The sequence below is a fragment of the Phoxinus phoxinus genome (assembly GCF_949152265.1).
Source record: "Phoxinus phoxinus genome assembly, chromosome: 12".
Classification (NCBI taxonomy): Eukaryota; Metazoa; Chordata; class Actinopteri; order Cypriniformes; family Leuciscidae; genus Phoxinus; species Phoxinus phoxinus.
Window position 1 is genome coordinate 31016133 of NC_136887.1, and position 20272 is coordinate 31036404.

At 38.1% G+C, this 20272-nt stretch overlaps 1 protein-coding gene across 3 annotated transcripts; it reads left to right on the forward strand.

The window, feature by feature from the left end:
* The first annotated feature begins 584 nt into the window (after positions 1-584).
* vegfba (vascular endothelial growth factor Ba) lies at positions 585-20140 on the forward strand. Of its 3 annotated transcripts, none has more exons than XM_079631517.1 (8): positions 585-1691; positions 5659-5701; positions 6944-7140; positions 9940-10013; positions 11978-12010; positions 13405-13488; positions 15181-15387; positions 16640-20140. In XM_079631517.1, exons 1-8 carry the CDS (start codon positions 1608-1610, stop codon positions 16659-16661), a joined length of 744 nt encoding a protein of 247 aa, XP_079487643.1. In that variant the 5' UTR covers positions 585-1607; the 3' UTR covers positions 16662-20140. The 3 variants fall into 3 exon arrangements, with proteins under 3 accessions (XP_079487643.1, XP_079487644.1, XP_079487645.1); XM_079631518.1 differs by having other exon boundaries at positions 15184-15387; XM_079631519.1 differs by having other exon boundaries at positions 5663-5701.
* The last annotated feature ends 132 nt before the right edge of the window (positions 20141-20272 follow it).

The following is a 20272-nucleotide window of genomic DNA, read 5'->3' on the forward strand; positions in this document are numbered from 1 at the left end:
TGAATGGTTGGTGACTGTTTGAATGTTTTGTTGTTTTTTGTCAAACATATCGTTATATTCAGAAGATTTAGATTTAGACTTGACAGCCACTTTTCATCTACTTTTATGGTCTGAAAGCAGCACACTAATTTAGCTAACTAATTTTTTTAACACTTTTTTTTTTTTTTTACGTAAGAAAAAATGTCATACAGATTTGAGACGACATGGGGAATATGGCAAAATTCTAATTTGTTGGGTGAACTGTCCCTTTAAGTTCCATCCTTCCGCAGGAAGATATAGTCCCTAGTTGACAGTCGGGTCTCTATGGATGCTGCGCAGTGATATAGGTAAACAGGTGTTTCGCGTTTCTACACTGAAATTAGTCTTCATGTGATAACTGGTTTAATATTAAGTTAAAATTATTATTAAATATTACGGAATCAAGTAGGTTAGAACAAAGTGAGGTAGATATTAAGGTAATAGGCTATCCACACAGTTTCTCTTTTAACTGTTTATCGCAGCTATATATCAATCTGCATCCAGAACCGAAAGTATCCGTTTTGTATCCGTCATCCTCTCAGACCAGTTTGTCTGTACAAAAATTAATTACGTTTCTCCTTTAAAAAATAACTCAAAAACCCTGACAGAGACAAGCACTCAAAAATAAACAGGGGGAGTCAGTTAATAATTGCCCACCTCACGATGCGCGAGCATTACACCTGTGCTGGTTTGCGCGCGAGCAAAGTCTGCGCGTCAAGGAAAAAAAAAGAAAAGTTCCACCACGAGCGCGACGGTGACGCGCACCGAGAGTTGCGGAGCGTGTGAGTCCTGAAGGGCAAATAAGAGACTGGAGAAAACGACCTTAACCATATCAAGGTGCATTTCTCTGATTCCTATTCCATATAGGCGCATGTGCATTGCATTGCGCATGTTACCAGTATTATGAATATGTCGAACATTTAAATTATAAGATCTTGTGTCTGACAAGCAAAGCGTCATCATAGGTTTTGGTGGGCATGATTTCACTGGTGACCTACAGTAGCACGGGATGCGCCACACAAAGCAAAGGGTCTGAAATACCAGACGGGAGACACAGAGACCTTCAGGAGGCTCATTACATCGATTCTTGAGGATATATTTATTTGTTACCGGATATATGTTTCTCTGGACCAGGACGTACTCTACTTCCTCCGGGAATTCTGCTGCGAGGGAGCCGGTATAAATGAAATGCGCGAAATGCATGGAAAACTCTCCTGTGAAATACCATATAGCCCATTGGGATTATTATAGCTAGTTATTTATAATAAATACGTCCTACGGTCATCTGAGCATCTCAAAAGCCTGTATAGCTACCCAAGGAGCCCGTGTTGTGTCCCTTTTTCATTTGCTTTAAAACTTAAGAATTTTTTTTGTTTCTTTTATCGTTAAACCATGACAGGAATGACAATTGCCCTGTTTTTTGAGAATCTACTGAGTAAATTGTCACTGTTTGGATTAAAGATGATGGATTCGGATGTGAAAGTGGAATAATCATTCATAGAGAATTAACAACTGTAAGGACTGGACGTTGGACCTCTTGTTATATTATTTACTCAACTATTTCTGACTTTTCTTGGTGAACTCAAACAATGGGGATCAAACTGAGAGTTATTCTGGGAATGTTTCAGTTCGTCTCACTTACCAGAATATCCACACAATGTGCCAAGACACCGGTAAGAACGTGCTCTGTATTATAATAATGATAATTGTATTGATATTTAAAATAGTGGACAGTAGCATTACAGTGCTCTCGCAGTACTCAATGCTGATTATTTTAATTAGCTGCTATAAAGGGTTCTTTAACTATTTTACTTCATCTTTAAACTTAAATAGATTAAATAGCCTAACTGGTGTGGTTGTCTCTTATCACACTTGATAAGTATCTTTTATTATGGCAGATTTTACACCATTGCTTGTAAAATGCACTTTATAAAGCTGAGTTAATGCACAACACTCGTCTGAGCTTTTATATGTTGGAATAACCTGACGGTCATTGACGTTTGGCAGGATGGGAAAGGTTCTGCTTTTATAGATATAATGCTTTGATAAAACCCACCAATTTATTTGTGATCACTATATGTTTTTGTGCTTATTGTTGTCTGAGAGCACAGCGAGCTGATGGTGTTAAAGAGCACATCATGGGGGTGTGGCCTATATGATAATTAATAATGTGGGGATGATGATAATAATGCTAATTATAACAATATGCCTATGATATAATTCTAGAATATTATTAAATGTTTCAAATAGTTAAATACATCATTTAATGTGATAATATTATATTTTTATTAACACTAGCCTAAGTTTAAATTTTATTTTACTTTTTACTTTGCTGTGCTCAGTCTCAATATTTAGGCTAGTTCATAGTTTCTAATATAGGCCTAGTATATTCTTAGTGGCTGTTAAATATTTTTTTGTGCGTAAACATAAATAAAAACATATTTTAATAGGCCTATGTATATCTGTTTGCCCTAAACATTATATTTATGTCTTTTTTGTTTTTTCTTGTCTGGATCTCCGAAGGATAGACAGTGACGCACTTCCTTTCTTATCGTTTTCTTCACTTACACAAGCTTTTGTCAACATTACAACCATCAGGCCAGTTTATGACACTTATTGTTAGAACATCAGCATTGCGAGTTCGAGCATATGAAAGCAGGACGGCAGAATGCACTGAATTTGCGCATCTCCGTTATTCGCAAGCGCAGCGGTATGTGGTCTGGTCGGTGTACGTGTGACCAGAGCTCTGCTTTATGGATGCATATCATAAGTCTTCATAATGATGCAGCTCCACTCATCGTTTGTCCTGTTGTGTTTAGCCGAAACTTCTTTTATTTATTTTAGACTGCAGTTTGGCTCTAGTATATTTAATTTGAGGATGCTGAAGATGTCGTGAAATGTAAACCCTTCAGAATGTTGCATTGCATTACATTGCATGCTGCCAGTCTTGGTGAAAGTGCATGATAAGGTATGGCACGATTTTCAAAAGTCTAACCCTGTGACCTTTAGGTTTCTCCCTGTCACGTGCACAGTGATGATGATGATGAAGCTGCTATTGCCAGGTGGGCAGTGTGAGCGTTTTCTGTTTATGCTGTGCAGTCCAGAAATCTAGCGAAAATACTTCCATTTTGCATACTTGTATTTCAAATAAAATGATCAAAATTACATTGTGAGAGAACATTTTACAATATAGTATTTGGTTTGTCTCCTCTTGCTTTAAAGTCACCATGAAATCAAAATGAACAAATATTTTGTATGTTTTTATGGATTTTTAAAAATGGCATATTGCAGTATTTATTATAACTGATTTATCTGTACAGTGCACATTATTATTTTTTAAAAATGTCTGTGCACTCGTAATCTTTGATCAAAATAACTTTCCCTCCCTCTTCTCTTCTCTGATGATGTGTTTACTGGCGTGAGGGCGGGGCAACCTGCCACTCACATGAGATCCACCAATAGCAAACCACAACCATCCAATTCATTCTCTATGGACAAAATAAAAGAAGGCCCAAAAGGGCTAAACACAAAACTTTCATAACCACAAATTATTGGTCAGGAAATTAGAGAAACCTTAAGCAAATGGACTACTTAAAAAGCCATTGCTGCCTCAGAAATACATCAAAGACAAAATATTTTTTTTGCCATGATATGGGAAGTTGTGTGTGGAGTGATGAATCACAATGAAACACGAGTTGCTAATGCATCTCACAGTGAAGCATGGAGGAAGAGTGTCATGTTAGCTGCTGGTATCGGTGAGCTAAGTCACCGTGAAAAGTCATTTAATGCTTTCTAGTACAGTAGAATATAGCAGAATGACTTGAAAAGATGACTTGAATCACTACTGAAATGTTGTTATCTAATGATCAGATGTTATTTCTCCAGATGACAATGCTCCTGCCCAAATTGCAAAGACAAGCAAGATGTGGCTTGAGAACAAGTCCATCAGGCTGATGTTTTGGCTGGTCAGAATCCAGATTTGAACCAATAACCAATATTTGGTTTCATATTAAACTCAAACTAACTGGGAGACGTTTTTCAACTTCTTATGAACTATTTGAAGCCATCGGCATTGAGTGGAACTACATTGACTCTTCTTCCTGTAAGAAGCTGTCTGTCTTTACTCTTTACCACACGGCTTAAACGTTTAAAGAATACAAAGAGAAGGCTATTCTGTGCTAAGTTATTTAGAGTATTTGTCCAACTCGTGCTAATTTCCTGACCAGTAATTTGTGCTTTAAATGGTTAGTCCATTAAAAGACCACTAAATATTTTTCCATTTTTTTTGCCCAGGAGTGTACATGTGGTCTTGTTCGAGAAGCTGTTTCCCTCAGATATTCATCACAATAAGGGAGAAAAGACTATCACAACTTCCGTTTCATCCCGACTTTAATGACAGCAGCACTGGACCTGACATGAATGAAACCTGATGGTCATGTTCTCCAGCGTGTTTAGAGAAGTTCCAAAGTGAATCTTTTGCTTCAATGGAGTTCTCATGTTTTGGTTATATTTGACCTAGAAATACTCCAAAAGCATAAATATTTTACATCATAACTTCTCTTTTTTTAAATGCATGAACATCCTAAAACGTCTAGTTCACTTCCAAGTTTATATGTAAAAAAAGAATCCCAGATTTCCCATGTGATCTGAGACTTTTGGATCTGCCATAAAGCAGTGCCTGCATGATAGCTTTGTTTGAAAGTTTGAAAACCTCATTTCTTAACGCTTGAGTCCGTTCACAAATGCCAGGCTGACCCGCGGTCTGCAGGTGGAGGGGGATTGTGGGAGAGCGGGGCAGCTGAGCTGATGATTGGTGCTCAAACTCAATGGCTTTTAGAAAGAGAGGACTGACGCAGCCAAATCCAGCCAACTGCTGCTGCAAAAAAAAAAAAACTGGCAGCATTGAGATTTTTAGTGTGTGTGCATTTCAGGGAGTGAAAGTGAATGTTAATGTGTGTGTGTGCCAGTCCCCTTGCCAGCTCTGAGCTGGTTGCTGTATTTCACAATGGCTCTGAGGCAGGAGGTTGATGAGAAATTGACTGACTCAACCTTCATGTTGCAACACAGACTCTGCAGACGCCTCTCCACACGTAACCAAACCCCATGCCGTGCAATTATCTGCAATGTCTTCTGATAAATATTGTGTTTAATTACATTAAAACTTTATTTATTGCCATCGTTGCGAAATAAACGCGCAGAAACACTTCTCCCAGCATGCGTGTGCGTCTGTGAGGGCATAATTGAATGCGCTGGGTTAGATCAGTGTGAGATCACCTGTAATGCGATTGACACACATGCTCAGGAAACTACCCTCACAGAAAGTGGTCAGGCACGGTGCAGGGAAGCCATGTATGTGTGTGTTGTTTGCGCTGTAGTGCAAAGTCTGCTCTCTCCCTCAGCGGTGACCTTGTTCCAGTGCACGGACCCCACTGTATGAGGGGCATGTTTGTGTGAATGTGTGCTAACGTCCACCTTCATGCTGCTCTGGCACAAATAAACACTAGAAAAGCATTAAAGAGTCATTATTCATGTTTTTAGCACTTTCACTAGGATCAGTTCTTCATAGCACCATATATGCGGTTTTGTTATTGTCTCTGCTGTATGTTGTGTCTGACGCCTTGTCTCTGTCCTTTCCTCTAGTCAGACCACTGGATGCCAACAGAGAGCCACAGATCTGGAGAAGGTATTGAGTCTTGCTTTCTTTTCTACACCTATTATCACAGGTGCATTACTCATTTATGAGCTTATATAATACTTTTTTAATTTTTTGGTCCTTATTGCTTAAATGCCTCTTTGCCACTGTCTACTAAACTACAGTTCAGAAGTTTGGGCTCAGTAAGATTTAATAATAATAATAATAATATTAATACTTTAATTCAGACATGACGCAATGATGTTCAAAAGTGACAAGTCAATGAAAGACATTTATAAAGTTACAAAAATTCTATTTGGAATAAATGCTGTTCTTTTGAACTTCATTCATCAGGAATCCTGACTAAATGTATCATGATTTCCACAAAAATATTATGCACACCTGTTTTCAACAATAATAAGAATACATAATAATAAGAAATGTTTATTGAGTAAATCAGCAGATAATGTGACGCTGAAGACTGAAATGCTGAAAATTCAACTTACCCATCACAGACACAAAATACTTAATAATATTACAAAAGCATAATAATATTACTGTTATTATCATAACGACCCCAAACTTTTGCGGTCTAGGACTATTCAAGGACTATTTATTTTAGTGGAAGGTCACTTAAAGAATCTGCTATTGTAAAAATAGTCATATGTTTTTTGGAGAATAAAAATATATTTCATGCTACGTTATAGGTGCTTCGGATCAGTGTATTAGTTTCTTTAAAGTACCAGCACATTGATGCTTAATATTCAGAGGAATATTCTGGGCTAAATATAAAATATGCTTTATAAATGTCATCTCTGACATGCTGTAGTTACCACAGTAAATCATTTAAATACAGTTTATAATAGCAAGGAAATCTTGTTCACCCACACTAAGCGCTCTGCTCACATCACCCCAATTTAGTATGATCTCTACTGACATATAATGCCATTTTCAATGAATGATGAAGCAGGTTGTCCTTGTTGACCATTGACGAAAACATTTTGTCATCACTCACCCTCAAGTTGTTCCAAACCTGTATGAGTTTCTTTCTTCTGTTGAACACAAAAGAAGATATTTTAAAGAAAGTTGTTAATCAAACAGTTGACTATTCAATGGGTGCCGTCAACTGTCCGGTTACCAACTTTTTTAAAAATATATTATTTTGTGCATCCAAACCTACTCATGCAGGTTTGGATGAGTAAATGATGACAGAATTTTAATTTTTTAAAGCTGTCTTTTTAAGACTGAAGTGTTTTCTTACTCGGTATCTTTAAATTATTGTCTTTCTCTCAGTGGTGAGGTGGTTGGATGTGTATCAGAGAAGCGGATGTCATCCCAGAGAGACGCTGGTGGAGGTTTGGCGGGAGTTTCCTTGGGAGACGCATCACCTCTTCCTTCCGTCGTGTGTAACACTGCGCCGCTGCGGAGGCTGCTGCTCCGATGAGGCGCTCGAGTGTGTGCCATCACAAACACACACACTTGTAATGGAGGTACACACACACAAATGCACATCACAGGCATCACATTAACTGTGGACATATTCCACAAACGTTTGACATCCAGTCCCCCAATCATTTTTATCTTCATTTTGAACAGCTTATCTATTTTTTTAACATTTATAATTCAACAAACTTCTTTTTGTGAAATGTTTGGCTTGTAAAGTGTGCTTGAGATGAATATCTGTAAAATTAAATGTCAGTTTTGATATTTTGTTGCCTAATGCAGTGACATTCATATATTCTTAAACTTGGCTGAATTGTCTGAATACTTTTGAGGGATCTCTGTATATCATATAGGGTTATACCGAACCCTAACCCTAACCCTAACCTACACTACCGTTCAAAAGTTTGGGGTCAGTAATATTTTTTTTGTTTAAGTCTCTTATGCTCAACAAGGCTGCATTTATTTGTTCATAATACATTAAACACAGTGATTTTGTGAAATATTATCACAATTAAAATAACTATTTTCTATTTTAATGCACTGTAAAATCTAATTTATTCCTGTGATGCAAAGCTGAATTTTCAGCATCATTACTCTAGTCTTCAGTGTCACATGATCCTGATTCTAATATGATGATTTTCTCAAGAAACATTTCTTATTTGTAACAATGTTGTTGTGCGGCTTAATATTTTTTATTTTTCAAAAATATGAATTTGTTTAAAAACAATCTTACACTTCTAAACGGTAGTGTAAATATAACACTATGCACAATTTTCTTAATTTCTCCCTTCATAGAAACCTTTCACACATACATGTGCTAACTTACATTCACATGCTTAACATGGCTGTATGGGACACTCGCATGACACACACACCTACAGATCAGGTCCTATAAAAATTTTTTTTATACAGTTTGGAGTAAGTACCTCCACACATAATCTCAGCGTCAGGGAAACACTTTTGTGAAGGCAAAAGTCTGAATCTGATTGGCTGACTTCTACAAGTCTTCTGGAAGCCTAGTGTGCGGCGATCTTTAGCAGGAAACAAAGCAGTGTTTAAACGATTCGATGCCGCACAAATGAAGACTTCAGATGAGCAACAAAATGCTGGATTTAAAAAAAGTTTGAGAAGTTTACAGCATTGAAACTTTAAGACATCAAGTGTTTTTCTCAAGGCACTTAGTTGTATTCAAAAGAGATGTTTTGACATGTTTACTGACGGCATGGCCAACCCTTGGGATTCCCATGTGATTTTATATTTTGTGTATCCTCTCACATAAAAGAAGATCAAGAAATATGTGCTGCATATGCAGGTAAACATGAAAGTATTGATAGTCTGTTACAGCATCCCGGTCTGTTATTGTACCCACCCCTAAACTTGACTTTAAAGGGATACTTCGGGATTTAGCATTAAGCTTCGTATCAGTAGAAAACCTGTAGTATTTTCAAATTAGCGAGCTTCTCTCCCTCATGTCCCCCTGAGACGAGAGATTTATGTATTTTTTGTCTGTAAAAAATCCTCCGATGACGCAACAATCGTCATTTTGCGTCATCGGAGGCTTTTTTGGCCAGAGGCTAAAAACTACAGCCAGTAGAAGGCGCTAGATCCGCATGTTTTCAAGCCGCCCATAGAGGGAGGATCTCACTCACAGAATGTACAATTAGTGTCAGCCATCTTTTATTTGGAAGCTAAGCTAACAGGCTCTTGCTCTATGCAGAAAGTTGAGTAGTAGGGGTTACCATACATCCTTTTTCCCGGACATGTCCAGCCGTCGAGATTGTCCAAAATGTCCGGGATTCGGCTTTTGCTTTCTGCAGTCGCCATTCATTGTTTACATGCACATCTTTTGTTTCAGTCTAACTCAATTCATTCCGATTGGTGAATCTGAATTGGTGAATCTGAATGTTTACATGAACGCTAAACAAGTGATCGGTTAATGTGCGTTTTAACATTGAAGATTCCCGCTCCTCCGTGAGAGATACTGACCGGTGCGTCTCACAGGTGCCGCTCATCAGTAATCACGCCACCGGCCTCGCGTCGTTCTCCCGCGGCCGTCAGTCTCGTCCTGCTCGCCACAGTAAACATAATGAATGGCGACTGTAGAACGCAAAAGCCGAATCCCGGACATTTTAGGCGATCTCAAAATCCCGGGCAGACTTGTCACGGAAACTCACTAGTAGCCTAGCCTTGTTGTTTAACTGCGCTCTTGGGAGTGGCCTCGTAGGGCAGCGAAACAAATGCATTCTGGGAGTTGTTGTCTTTCATCCACATGAGCCACAAATAAATTTTCTGGCTTTTCTCAGTCTAGAAGGCTCCAAATTTCACATTTCTACTACATAATTGACCCATTTTAAATACACAGTCATCTTTCCAGAGGTGAAGTATCCCTTTAAACAAAACAAAACTGTGATTGGTCGCTTTACATGTAAGCAACACAGCCTCTTCCTGACTAAGTGTGCAGTCATTGGCCAATTGCAGTGGCTATAGATCCCAGACCTTATGTCATTAGGCAAAGGGCTGGCTACACGAGGCTACTCCACACACTAACCCCGTATAATAAAGATATCTAACCTCATGTCTTAGCCAGAGAGACGCACACACAGAGGACACACAGCATGAGTTAGTCATACATATTCAGTGTGGGTAGATGAAGTCTCTAGTGTAATGGATCAGGTCGGATCCTGGTCACGTACTGTATAGAGAGATTGAAGGATAAAAGATGGAGTCATTACTATGCAGAACAGATTGTGTGTGTGTGTGTGTGTGTGTATGTGTGTGTGTGTGTGTGTGTGTGTGTGTGTGTGTGTGTGTGTGTGTACTGACTCCTTCTCTGTTAAACTCCACAGCTCATGAGGACCTCATACATGAAGCATGAACTTGTGCAGCTGCCTTTCATTGAACACAACCAGTGTGAGTGCAGGTGAGATACATACTTACACATACATATTCCAACAAACTGACTCAGCAATATATGTAAGGACCAGCATACCACAGATTTGTGTTGTTTTAATATAAATCTAATTATGACAGACTAATCTAAACCCTAAGAGGCCGTTCACATGACACGCTCTCGTATTCAGAAGCACTACCAAATTGAATGGTAACAGTTGAATTGCTTTTATCTTGCACAGTCTTAAAATTGTGGTACTTGTGGCTTAAATTTATATGTAAAACAAAACTTCAGATCATTGAAAAACCTGAAAACTTCAAAAAGATTTTGAAATAGTTTTTTTTTTTGGTTTTCAAAACGTAAAATGACATTTGCACAATGAAACCCTCAGAAAGCAGGTATACACTACTGTACACAAGTTTGGGGTCTGCATTTGTTCGATAAAAAATACAGTGAAAACTGTAATATTGATAAATATTATTACAATTTAAAACAGTTTTCTATTTTTAATATATTTTTTTATATATTTGAATATCACTTTTGATCAATTTAATGTGTCCTTTTTGAATAAACGTGTTAATGTCTTTCAAAGAAAAAAAAAAAAAACTTTTAAATGGTAGTGTATTTGGAGCAAACCCTAACCCTAACCCATTTTAAAGGTCATAAATATGTGTGATAAAGGAACACAGTTTAAGGAGTTTACATGACCTCATTGACGGGTTATTAAGCATAATTGGGTGTAAGAGTTACTATATTTATTAATCATTTTAACCTTTGAATAACACTCGAAAGGGAGGTTTTGTAACAGTTTGCCAACTAGTGTGGGGAATTTTGTCCTCAAAGACTAGCTAAGTAAACCCACCCACACACCCCAATCCAAAGCCTATCTGACTTTCAGATCACCCCCCATACACACACACACACACACACACACACACACACACACAAATGCACTTCCACCCTGTTCGTCACATGGGGAATGACCCCGTCTCCCCACGGACTACTTCCTGAACCCAGTCACAGAAAGTCGTCGCCCCCGAAACACTGTTCTGCTGGCACGTAGCCGAGCTGTCACCATCAGCTCTTTATCAGGTCATTGTGAGGTTCTCCTCAAAAGCCCTTTCAGAGGTTGTGGGGTTCGGATTAAGGCCAGGGTTGGAGCTGAGCTTTCGGTAAGACTAAGAGCATTTACATGCGCTCGCCTCTCTATCCTCTCTTTGTAATACTGATCTGCCCCGTACAAACTGAACTCACTACTGTTGACCAACCCTGAGTTACTCAAACTCCCACGCGCAGGCAACCAGCCAACATTATTAACTCTGTTTACCTGTGCCCGTTCTGATCGCTCTGCTAATGCTCACGTTATCATGCGATAAAACGTTTATCTCACTGATAACGTTTACAATCCGACATGCTAAAGCCATTATTTTATGACAAATACTATAAATCCAACATATATATATGGGGATTGATCTCAAGCCAGGAACGAGTTTAGAAATCTGCCCATTTTGAGTTAAGTTGTCTGTCAAGTTTTCGATATTATATATTTGTGTTGCTACCGATAATATTTGGACAAGCAGCAATCACTGTGCACCAATCAGTGGTGAATGTATTAGCATATCCAGATGCTTTGACTCACAATTATTACCGGTAAATAATAGTATGACTTAATGAATTGCAAAACCTTTTGTAAATTAATCTTATTACTCACCCAGAGGCATAACAAGACAACCAGATGTTCTCACTTGTGCTCAGGGTAGATATACTCTCTTTTTCATTCAGCTTTCAATCACTTTCAAAAAGTGCTGGACGAGATACATGCCACAGTATAATACTTTTTAATGGTTTATAGGTTAAAAAAATAATATATGAACACCAATATCGGTACTCAACCATTAAATATCCCTGTGCGTATGCTTTTATAATATGTGATCTTTCTTTTAATTGTAAATTTCATTATTATTCTGTTTTAACGGTCTGTCTTTTCCCTACAGGCTAAAAGCAAATCTTTATGCAGAGCCAACCAGGTAAATTGTGTGTGTGTGTGTGTGTGTGTGTGTGTGTGTGTGTGTGTGTGTGTGTGTGTGTGTGTGTGTGTGTGTGTGTGTGTGTGTGTGTGTGTGTGTGTGTGTGTGTGTGTGTGTGTGTGTGTGTGTGTGTGTGTGTGTGTGTGTGTGTGTGTGTGTGTGTGTGTGTGTGTCAGAGAGAGGGAGTGAGTGATGTGAAGTTTACCAGCAGTGTGAACAGCATTTGCCCTCTCTTCTCTTTGCCCCACTGCGCACACACACACACACACACATTAACTCCATGGAGATGGCTGCTTGCTGAGTTAATTGTGTGTGAAAGGCAGAAGTGGTTGGTTCAGTCTGTTCTGCTCTGATACTAGTTTACTCTGACCCTGATGTTAAAGAGAAAGGCTACTGCTCCTTACAAATATCCCTTTCATTGTCCTGCCTAGGATCCTCAGATGAAAAACACAAGTCCGACTGCTTAGACAATGTGCCACAGGATTTGTCTGTTGCATTAACTACTTAGTCTGTTTGTACAAACTACTTTTAAGTACTGTATGATAATAATAATGATAATTTTACATCACCATTTTTGACAGTTTTATTGCAAGATTGAGGCTCATTTTAGTGTGTATCCTGATATCAGTATATGCTAATTATAACCAATACTGTTATTATAACTGGTGAGAGCAAGCGGTAAATCATAAAAAAATTATTTAAGTGGGATGTAATGTGTGAACTTGGCATTGGTCCTCAGCTTCACACTTGCCTGTGTTGTCATTTTTTTTACAAGTAATCCTCTCCTCTTTATTGCCAGTGAACAGCCAGTCTGTTAATTTAACGTGGGATTTATGCAGTTCCATTTACACTTATGAAAAAAGATAATTTGAATAAGAATAAGAATAAGATTGACATGGAACATAAAGTTTTTAAAATTCCCAGTGAGCTCATCCCAGTAGAAAATGTTTATGTGGATGAAGATACCTTAGGAAAACACTGCATTTGTGTATTTGTTGTTAAAAAAAAAGGTCTTAGACTTCTAAAAGACTGTGTGTGTGTGTGTGTGTTTGTGTCCAGCTGGCGTGCGTCTTGCACTGTTGGAAGGGAGTCAGAAACCTAGAACCCTCCTTTGTTGGGAAACGGAACAGAACATTCATTTTATTGCTTAATTAGGCCACTGGCCCTTGAGGAGCCTCAGACAGACCGAGGCCAAAAAAACACAAGAATTAAGACGTGATAAAGTCATCTTAAAAACTCTCTGAATTAAATATATAAAATTTAGTTTAATAGTTGACTTATGTTGACATAAAATGTTTAAAGAGTGTAGAGAGTCTGTGCAATAGTTTGCTGAATGGAGTCCTGGTCATGTAGTACTTTTTATATGTAATAATATATGTTGTAATTTTTTTTAGGCAAGGCCCACAGACAACAAGAAGAGGCAAAAAGCGACAAAAGGGGAAACCAAAACGAAAGAAGCACATGGGGAAAAATTCTTTGTATGTTCATAATATCTTATTACAAAAAAGTACAGTGATGTACTTTCTTATTATTATCTGAATGTTCTGAAAACAAGATAAATACAATTGAGAAGTTTTTTTCAGAGAATATATCTTGAGATAAGTTTATTTACCCCTTTGGCAAATTGTGTCTTAAATTGTGTCAAATCTAACTAAATTTGGTGAGGCTTAAAAGATGTTATAGATAAATATATCATAATATAAAAGGCTTAAAAGATATCATAATGTTGTACACAGTGTTGCAATCTTGTTTTCAGGCTGTTTGGATTAACTTTGGTACTAAAGGATTAGTATATTAATTTACCATGGTATTTTCATTAGCACTTTAAGGACTAACATGGTACTCTTTTGTCATTGTAGAAAGTATCATTGATATACATTTAATAGAAGAAGCCATTTAGCAAGATGTTTAATAATAAATCTTTGCTTTGCCGTTATTTATTAAAATGATTAAATATTAAAACCTATTTCGAAAGCAATAAAGCACACGAATCCCATGATGGATGAGTTTCTGGTCAAAGAGAACTGAAAATTTTCCTTGAAATCCCTTTTTTTGTACGTGCCGTACTGCACATTTACTCATGCAACATTGACTTCATCTCAGACAACAATTAATTAATTCCGGTCGAAGGGAAACAATTCATCAGTTCCTCTCCTTCCTTCTCTACTTTGGCTTCTTCGTCATTGGTTTTTGGTGAGGGCAAGTGGAGGGCGCTCCTTTTGGACCGTCTTTCCCTCCCTGCTATCCATCATCCACTCCTCCATGGATGGAGTCAGTGGCAAGTGTGAAATCAGGCTAATTTGCCAGCCAGAACGCCCCTCCCTTTTCCTCAGCCTCCCCTCCACATCAGCCTCTCAAACCACTTCCACACAAAGATTGATTTTCTTCCTTAATTAACTCTCAGCTATACACTTCTCCTCAGTTTTGGTTTAGTTAAATAAAGGGGAGAGGGGAAAACAGCCCCATCAGGCCACCGTCCCATCAGACACGTCACACATGAGACATCAAAGAACTGGCGGCCACGGACAATATCCAGAGTGTGTCTGTGGTGCCGCCGTCCAAAAAGAAGATCAGGGCTGATGCATGCTCAGAATGCATTATGGGTCTTTTTGTGTTTGTTACTGAATTTAATTTCAAGTCTAATGTGGAGATGCAGGCTTAGGTCTGGTTTTGCAAAGTTAATGATTGCAAGGACCGACGTGCTCTTTGTCCGTCGTTGCCGTTTTACATAATTCTCTTGGTGCCGGATTTGTCAGACGCAGAGCAAGTATTATGATCAGATTTGCTTCACTCAATCACTTGGAGGCTTTTCTTACTATTTTAAAATGCCTCATATCCTTAGGACATCTGAGCTCTTCAACTTGAAACCAAAAAAAAAAAATTTGTCGTCATTTACGTATCATTCTGAACCTTTACTGTTTAACGCAAAATAGTTCATGATGGTTTGTACCACTAAGATTCAAAATGGCTCCTCACACACAGCTATCATATGGCTTTAGCACACTTGGAATATAGTGCAATATACATAGCTATTACTTTCATGATGCTTTTTTTGTTTGGAAAGACTCGGAAGTCACTAAACAATAACAAAATGCTCATATTTGGCATATGAAGGTCATACACTGTCTTTATTTCTCACCAACTGCTTATTTTCTTCCCTCTCATGCCAGCAGGAATCTTGTGCCAACTACACCCCCTCCTCCTCCCCCTCCTACCCTCCCGCCTAGCTCCGCCCCTCCACCACCTGCCAGAGAGGCGTGTCCACCATGCCCCGCCCACAGGATGACATCACAGCCTCCCTCTTGTGAATGCAGGTGCAGTTTGAGGGAGGTGAGCTGTACAAAGAGAGGGAAGACACTCAACGAGCACAGCTGCCGGTAAACACACACACACACACACACACACACACACATACAGAGCCAAACAACTTATTCAAATGCAACTCAATGTGCTAAAAATAGACCCTTACACACAATGGCACGGCCTCCATTTGGGATTTTATTGCACAAGGAAGTGTTTCTCCATCCGTGACCCACAGATAAGAGAAAGCATCATAGGGGTGTAACGGTACACAGAAGTCACGGTTCGTTATGTACCTCGGTTTTAGGGACACGATATAATATGGGTTCGGGACAACAGGAAAAAAGCTACCCATCCCCAATGCTAGGTTTCTTTTTCCATTTATTTTGAACAGACAGTAGTGCGAATTACAGTTTGTTCCACCTAGCGGGATTTAATCCCCCCTGGGGTATTTGGAACAGTACAGTCTCATTTAGTGTATTAAGCACTAAGCAGTACACACAATGCACTCTTGTATAGTCTATTTTATTATTTTTTTGTAGGTCTGATACAAATTAAAAGGTATTTGGTCACAATCAGCTACAAAACTGAATAGCATCTCTTGTGTTATAAAAGTACAAAATGACTGAGCCCCACACATGACATGCAGGAAGAAAATAGTAGACTAAATCGTGCGCATGATTTACTAATTTGTTCCCTCGATTTATAAATCGTGCGGAGGATTGACTATTTCATCCCCCTGATTTGCTATATCGTGCACATGATTTATAAATCGAGGGAATAAAATTGGTAAATTTTGCACACGTTTACCTTTTTTTTTTATGTGCAAAATAAATATAATAATAAATATATATATATATTTTGCACACCTGTAGTCTTTTTCTGCCTAGCTCCAGTGATGGGCACACCTGGATGATGTCGTTTGATATGAAGCCCCCTCAGCATGCAACTATTTTTTTTCTTCTTTTTTTTTATTTTAAATTTTTTCCCCCCACAAGAATGTATTCAATTGATTAAACGTGACAGTAAAGATTTCTATCTCAAATAAATGCTGTTCTTTTTAACTTTATTTTCATCAAAGAATCTTGAAAAAAGGTTTTCACAAAAATATTAAGCAGCACAACTGTTTTCAATAGCCTCGATGAGCATAAGAGACTTCTTTCAAAAACATTACAAAAATCTTACCAACCCTAAACGATTGAATGGTAGTGTAACTGTATTTTAACGCATTACAACTGATCACAATTGTTTATAAAAAGTTTCAAGTAAAGTGTTGCTTGCTATTTTTAACATGAATATAATCTCTTTGCTCTTCTCATTTTCTTTCAGATGCGAAACCCAAAGTGAATAGTGAAATCAAACCACCCGTATAATCCACAGATCAAACTTTGCACAGCTTTGAGGAGGTCAAAGGTTTGCTTATTCTTTTGTCATGGACTCTGAAGTTTGGGTCTCACCCAGAAAGAGGGTTTGCGCTTGGGAATAAACCACAGACCCACCCCCTGGCCCATCTGGCTATGTCCCACACACTATTTCAGCAGTATTAGATGCATATACATTCTGTTTGCACTGTATATCCACTTCTGTACCGTGTGTATAGAATATCATCGGATCCTATTGTTGAGTTTAGGAAGCTTTTTCTCCACTGTAAACCAATCTTCAGATCTATTTGACATTGTATTTAGTTAAAGTTCAGTGGGTCAGTCGCTATATCGCTGGAATATTCAGTGCTCAAGACGTGAACCGTGGCGTTTTCATTGAGCTTTATCCAAAACCAATTCTGGGATTTTTCTTCGGCTTCAATGGGTCCTCATAGGCACGGACACGCTACTAGTGTAACGCTAAGGACGACAAGTGCGCTCAGAACTTTCAAAAGGAAAACAGAATAAGGAAGGAGTCTTTTTTTCTACGAAACTACTTAAAGTCTTAAGTGGAGAGTTTTTGATGGGATGGATGTTGACAGACCTTCAATGTTGAGAGAACTCAAGTGTCTCGCTACACAAACAGAGTATCTTATCCTAAGAACGTCCCCGATGTGTCCTCTGACCCTCTGCTTGCGTTAAATGGTCGGATGGGTTGATTAGACGGATGGACGGGTGTCTGTGTGGTCTGAGTTGGGAATAATAAGGATCTGCTCGTCTCTCCTAATTTATTCCTGGCCTCTATAAGTCCATAATGTGGCTTCACAGACTGTATCAATGAGTCTTTTTGTGTTTGTTTGATTTGCTTTTTGTTTGGTTCCTTCCTTTTGGGAATTGAAAGCTTTTCCCACTGGCTAGCCAGTGAGAGGAATGCCAATAGTATAGAAACCTGACTATATTCAATTGGTGCTCACCAAACACACGTCTTCTCTCTCCCACACCCCCGATCACACTCATTTTTCGTCTCTTTCTTTATTCTTTTCACCTCTTTTTTTCATTCTTTCTCCCTCACACACACACACACACACACACACACACACACACACACTCATGCGTACACATACAATTGCAAGCAGGTAAATATAAGCTTTTCTGTGTTGATACTGAAAGAAGAATTTATTTTATCTATCTTATTCATTTTGTAAAGAATACTAATGTTATTGTAGTCCATTTTATTTTAAAGAATGTTTCTTTGTGTATCTTTGTTAATTCAACCAATAGAATCAGGCTGGGTGGCCGTCGTGGACAAATTCACAGTCTCGACTTTGTGGAATTTGAGTAAAAAAGCTTTTGAGAGCACCCGGCAAGCTTCAGAAAAGGGAAAGGCCCGTTTTGTGCGTTAAGTTTTTCTTTATCATCTCACAGGACTGCGAGGATGACGTATTTATTTTTTATATTGAGATGCATTTTGTATTATGCTTTGCAATGTTTCTTGTGGGACTTTTAATTTGCTGCGACTGTAATGATCCAAGAATATTGAGTATGTTTACCTGATTTCTTCAGAATCATACAGCTCAGCTCAGATGATGTTGAGGACTGTGAGTTTCCACCGATGTCCGGCCCAGCTAACAGGGAATATTCTCAGAACTTTGACTTTCAAAGTTATGAACAACGTTCGTCCAGTAGCGTTAATAGAACGTTTGCGCATAGTTATCAGGGGCCGGATTCACGAAACATTCTTAAGAATAAAATTCTTAACTGCCGATTTCTTCTTATTTTCTAACTTAAGAAAAATATTTTGTCTATATTAAGTCTTAAGAAGACTTTTGTGAATCCGGCCCCTGGTCTTCAATAACCAAAATCAAAAATCCAATTTTTGAAATGAAATGAAATTTAATAATCAAAACATTAGTACAAAAATGTTATTTATACATCATTCATTGAACGTTTTCTGAAACATTTTAGTTGAATGTTAGTCCAAAGGTTTTAAATGTTACTACTTTTTTCAGATGGTTCAGAGAACATTCAAAAGTAATGTTCCCATAATAACATTCCCTTAATGTTTTCTCTAACGTCCACCAAGACCAAAAAAAAAAAAAAACATTTAAAAAAAACTGGACGTTTTGAACATTAAGGAATAACGTTTTCATAACTTAATGGCAACGTTAGCAAACCGTCCTCTGAACATATTTCTGTTAGCTGGGGAGGCTGAAGGTGAAAGAATCACTTACTTTTTTAATGGTGGTCATTTAGCCAAACACTTCTTTCCACCTTATATGTAGCATTATTGACTGAATTATGATTTTCAAGAGCAAGAAACTGAGGCTGATCTCACTTTAAGTGATTTCTCGGATTATATGTTTAGTCATTATCTGCAATAATGTAAAATAAGATCCTTAAGCACCCTTTCACCCTCCAGACTAGGATATCCACTCGCTAGCAGCATTCCCGAACTACTGATATTTGTCAAAGTCAACATGAAATGTCAATTGCAACCCAATTTACTTCTGTAATGTGTTTAAGTGAAAAATTGTATGTAGGGCGGCTCTTCATTTTTTACATTGGCAGTTGATTGAATGGTAAAAAGGGAAATCCAAACCAAAATGGAGGCAGATCTGCCGTTTGACTATTGGTTAGCATTATCCAATAGCACACATGGCCCACACGCAAGTCGTTCCATTGTGATGAAAGATGTGGATGCAAATATTCTTTTCTTTGAAATGAACTACATGTACAATAAGACCAGTAATGTGTGTTATGAAAGTGAATAGGGTTGATTTTGAGTTCATGCTGACTTTCAGGTCTTTTCTGTGTCGACTGGTCAATATGTTGTCCTGTTTCCTCGTCTATGACGACTGGCTTTCCTTCAACTGTTGCCGCTGTGAAATGTTCCGTGTGAAATATCCTGTGCTATAAACGTAGCATTTGCTCTCTCTCAACAGTAACGTATATCAACTACCTCTGTGTCTGTACAGTTAACGTAACTATCACAATAAGAATATAGAACCGTGAAAATATATCAGTCAAAAATACACAAAATGCATACAATATGAATGTACCGACAGAACTTCAGTGTTTCCATTCTATTCTATGTAAAGATAATTCCAGAGTCCTGTCGCTTTGTTTTCCGAGAATTTGTGCATAGAACCGTATCTCTCCGACATGTATCCAGTTAGGACAGGACACCACAGAACTCGATCTGTACCACAGTCTATACACGATATAAGCTTTGAGTGTTTGAACGTAATTAATAATGGTTATTGCTGCTATACCATCTGTGCCCGATTCTCCTGTGTGTGTGAACGTGTGTGTATAATATTTGTTACAGAGAGACATAACCTGCTCTGCTTTATGTCTACAATGTGTATACCTTCAAACGTAGGTCTGATCACACACATACAGTATATAAAAACACAACAGCCATAAAGCAATGTGCTATATATTAATATAAATAAAGTGAAATGTCTTATTTTTGAGATAGATTTGTGATGATTTGGTAATTATGAAACATTTACAGCATGTTTCACACACTTGCAAACAGTACCACGACATTACTTGGAGGATCTCACAACCTGTCAGATTCATTTTCATTCATACAACC

Excerpts from the sequence above, each read along its gene's own strand:
- vegfba (XM_079631517.1), top strand. The coding sequence starts at position 1,608 with ATGGGGATCAAACTGAGAGTTATTCTGGGAATGTTTCAGTTCGTCTCA. Across the intron at positions 10,014-11,977 it reads CACAACCAGTGTGAGTGCAG|GCTAAAAGCAAATCTTTATG; the intron begins GTGAGATACATA and ends TTTTCCCTACAG. Across the intron at positions 15,388-16,639 it reads CTCAACGAGCACAGCTGCCG|ATGCGAAACCCAAAGTGAAT; the intron begins GTAAACACACAC and ends ATTTTCTTTCAG.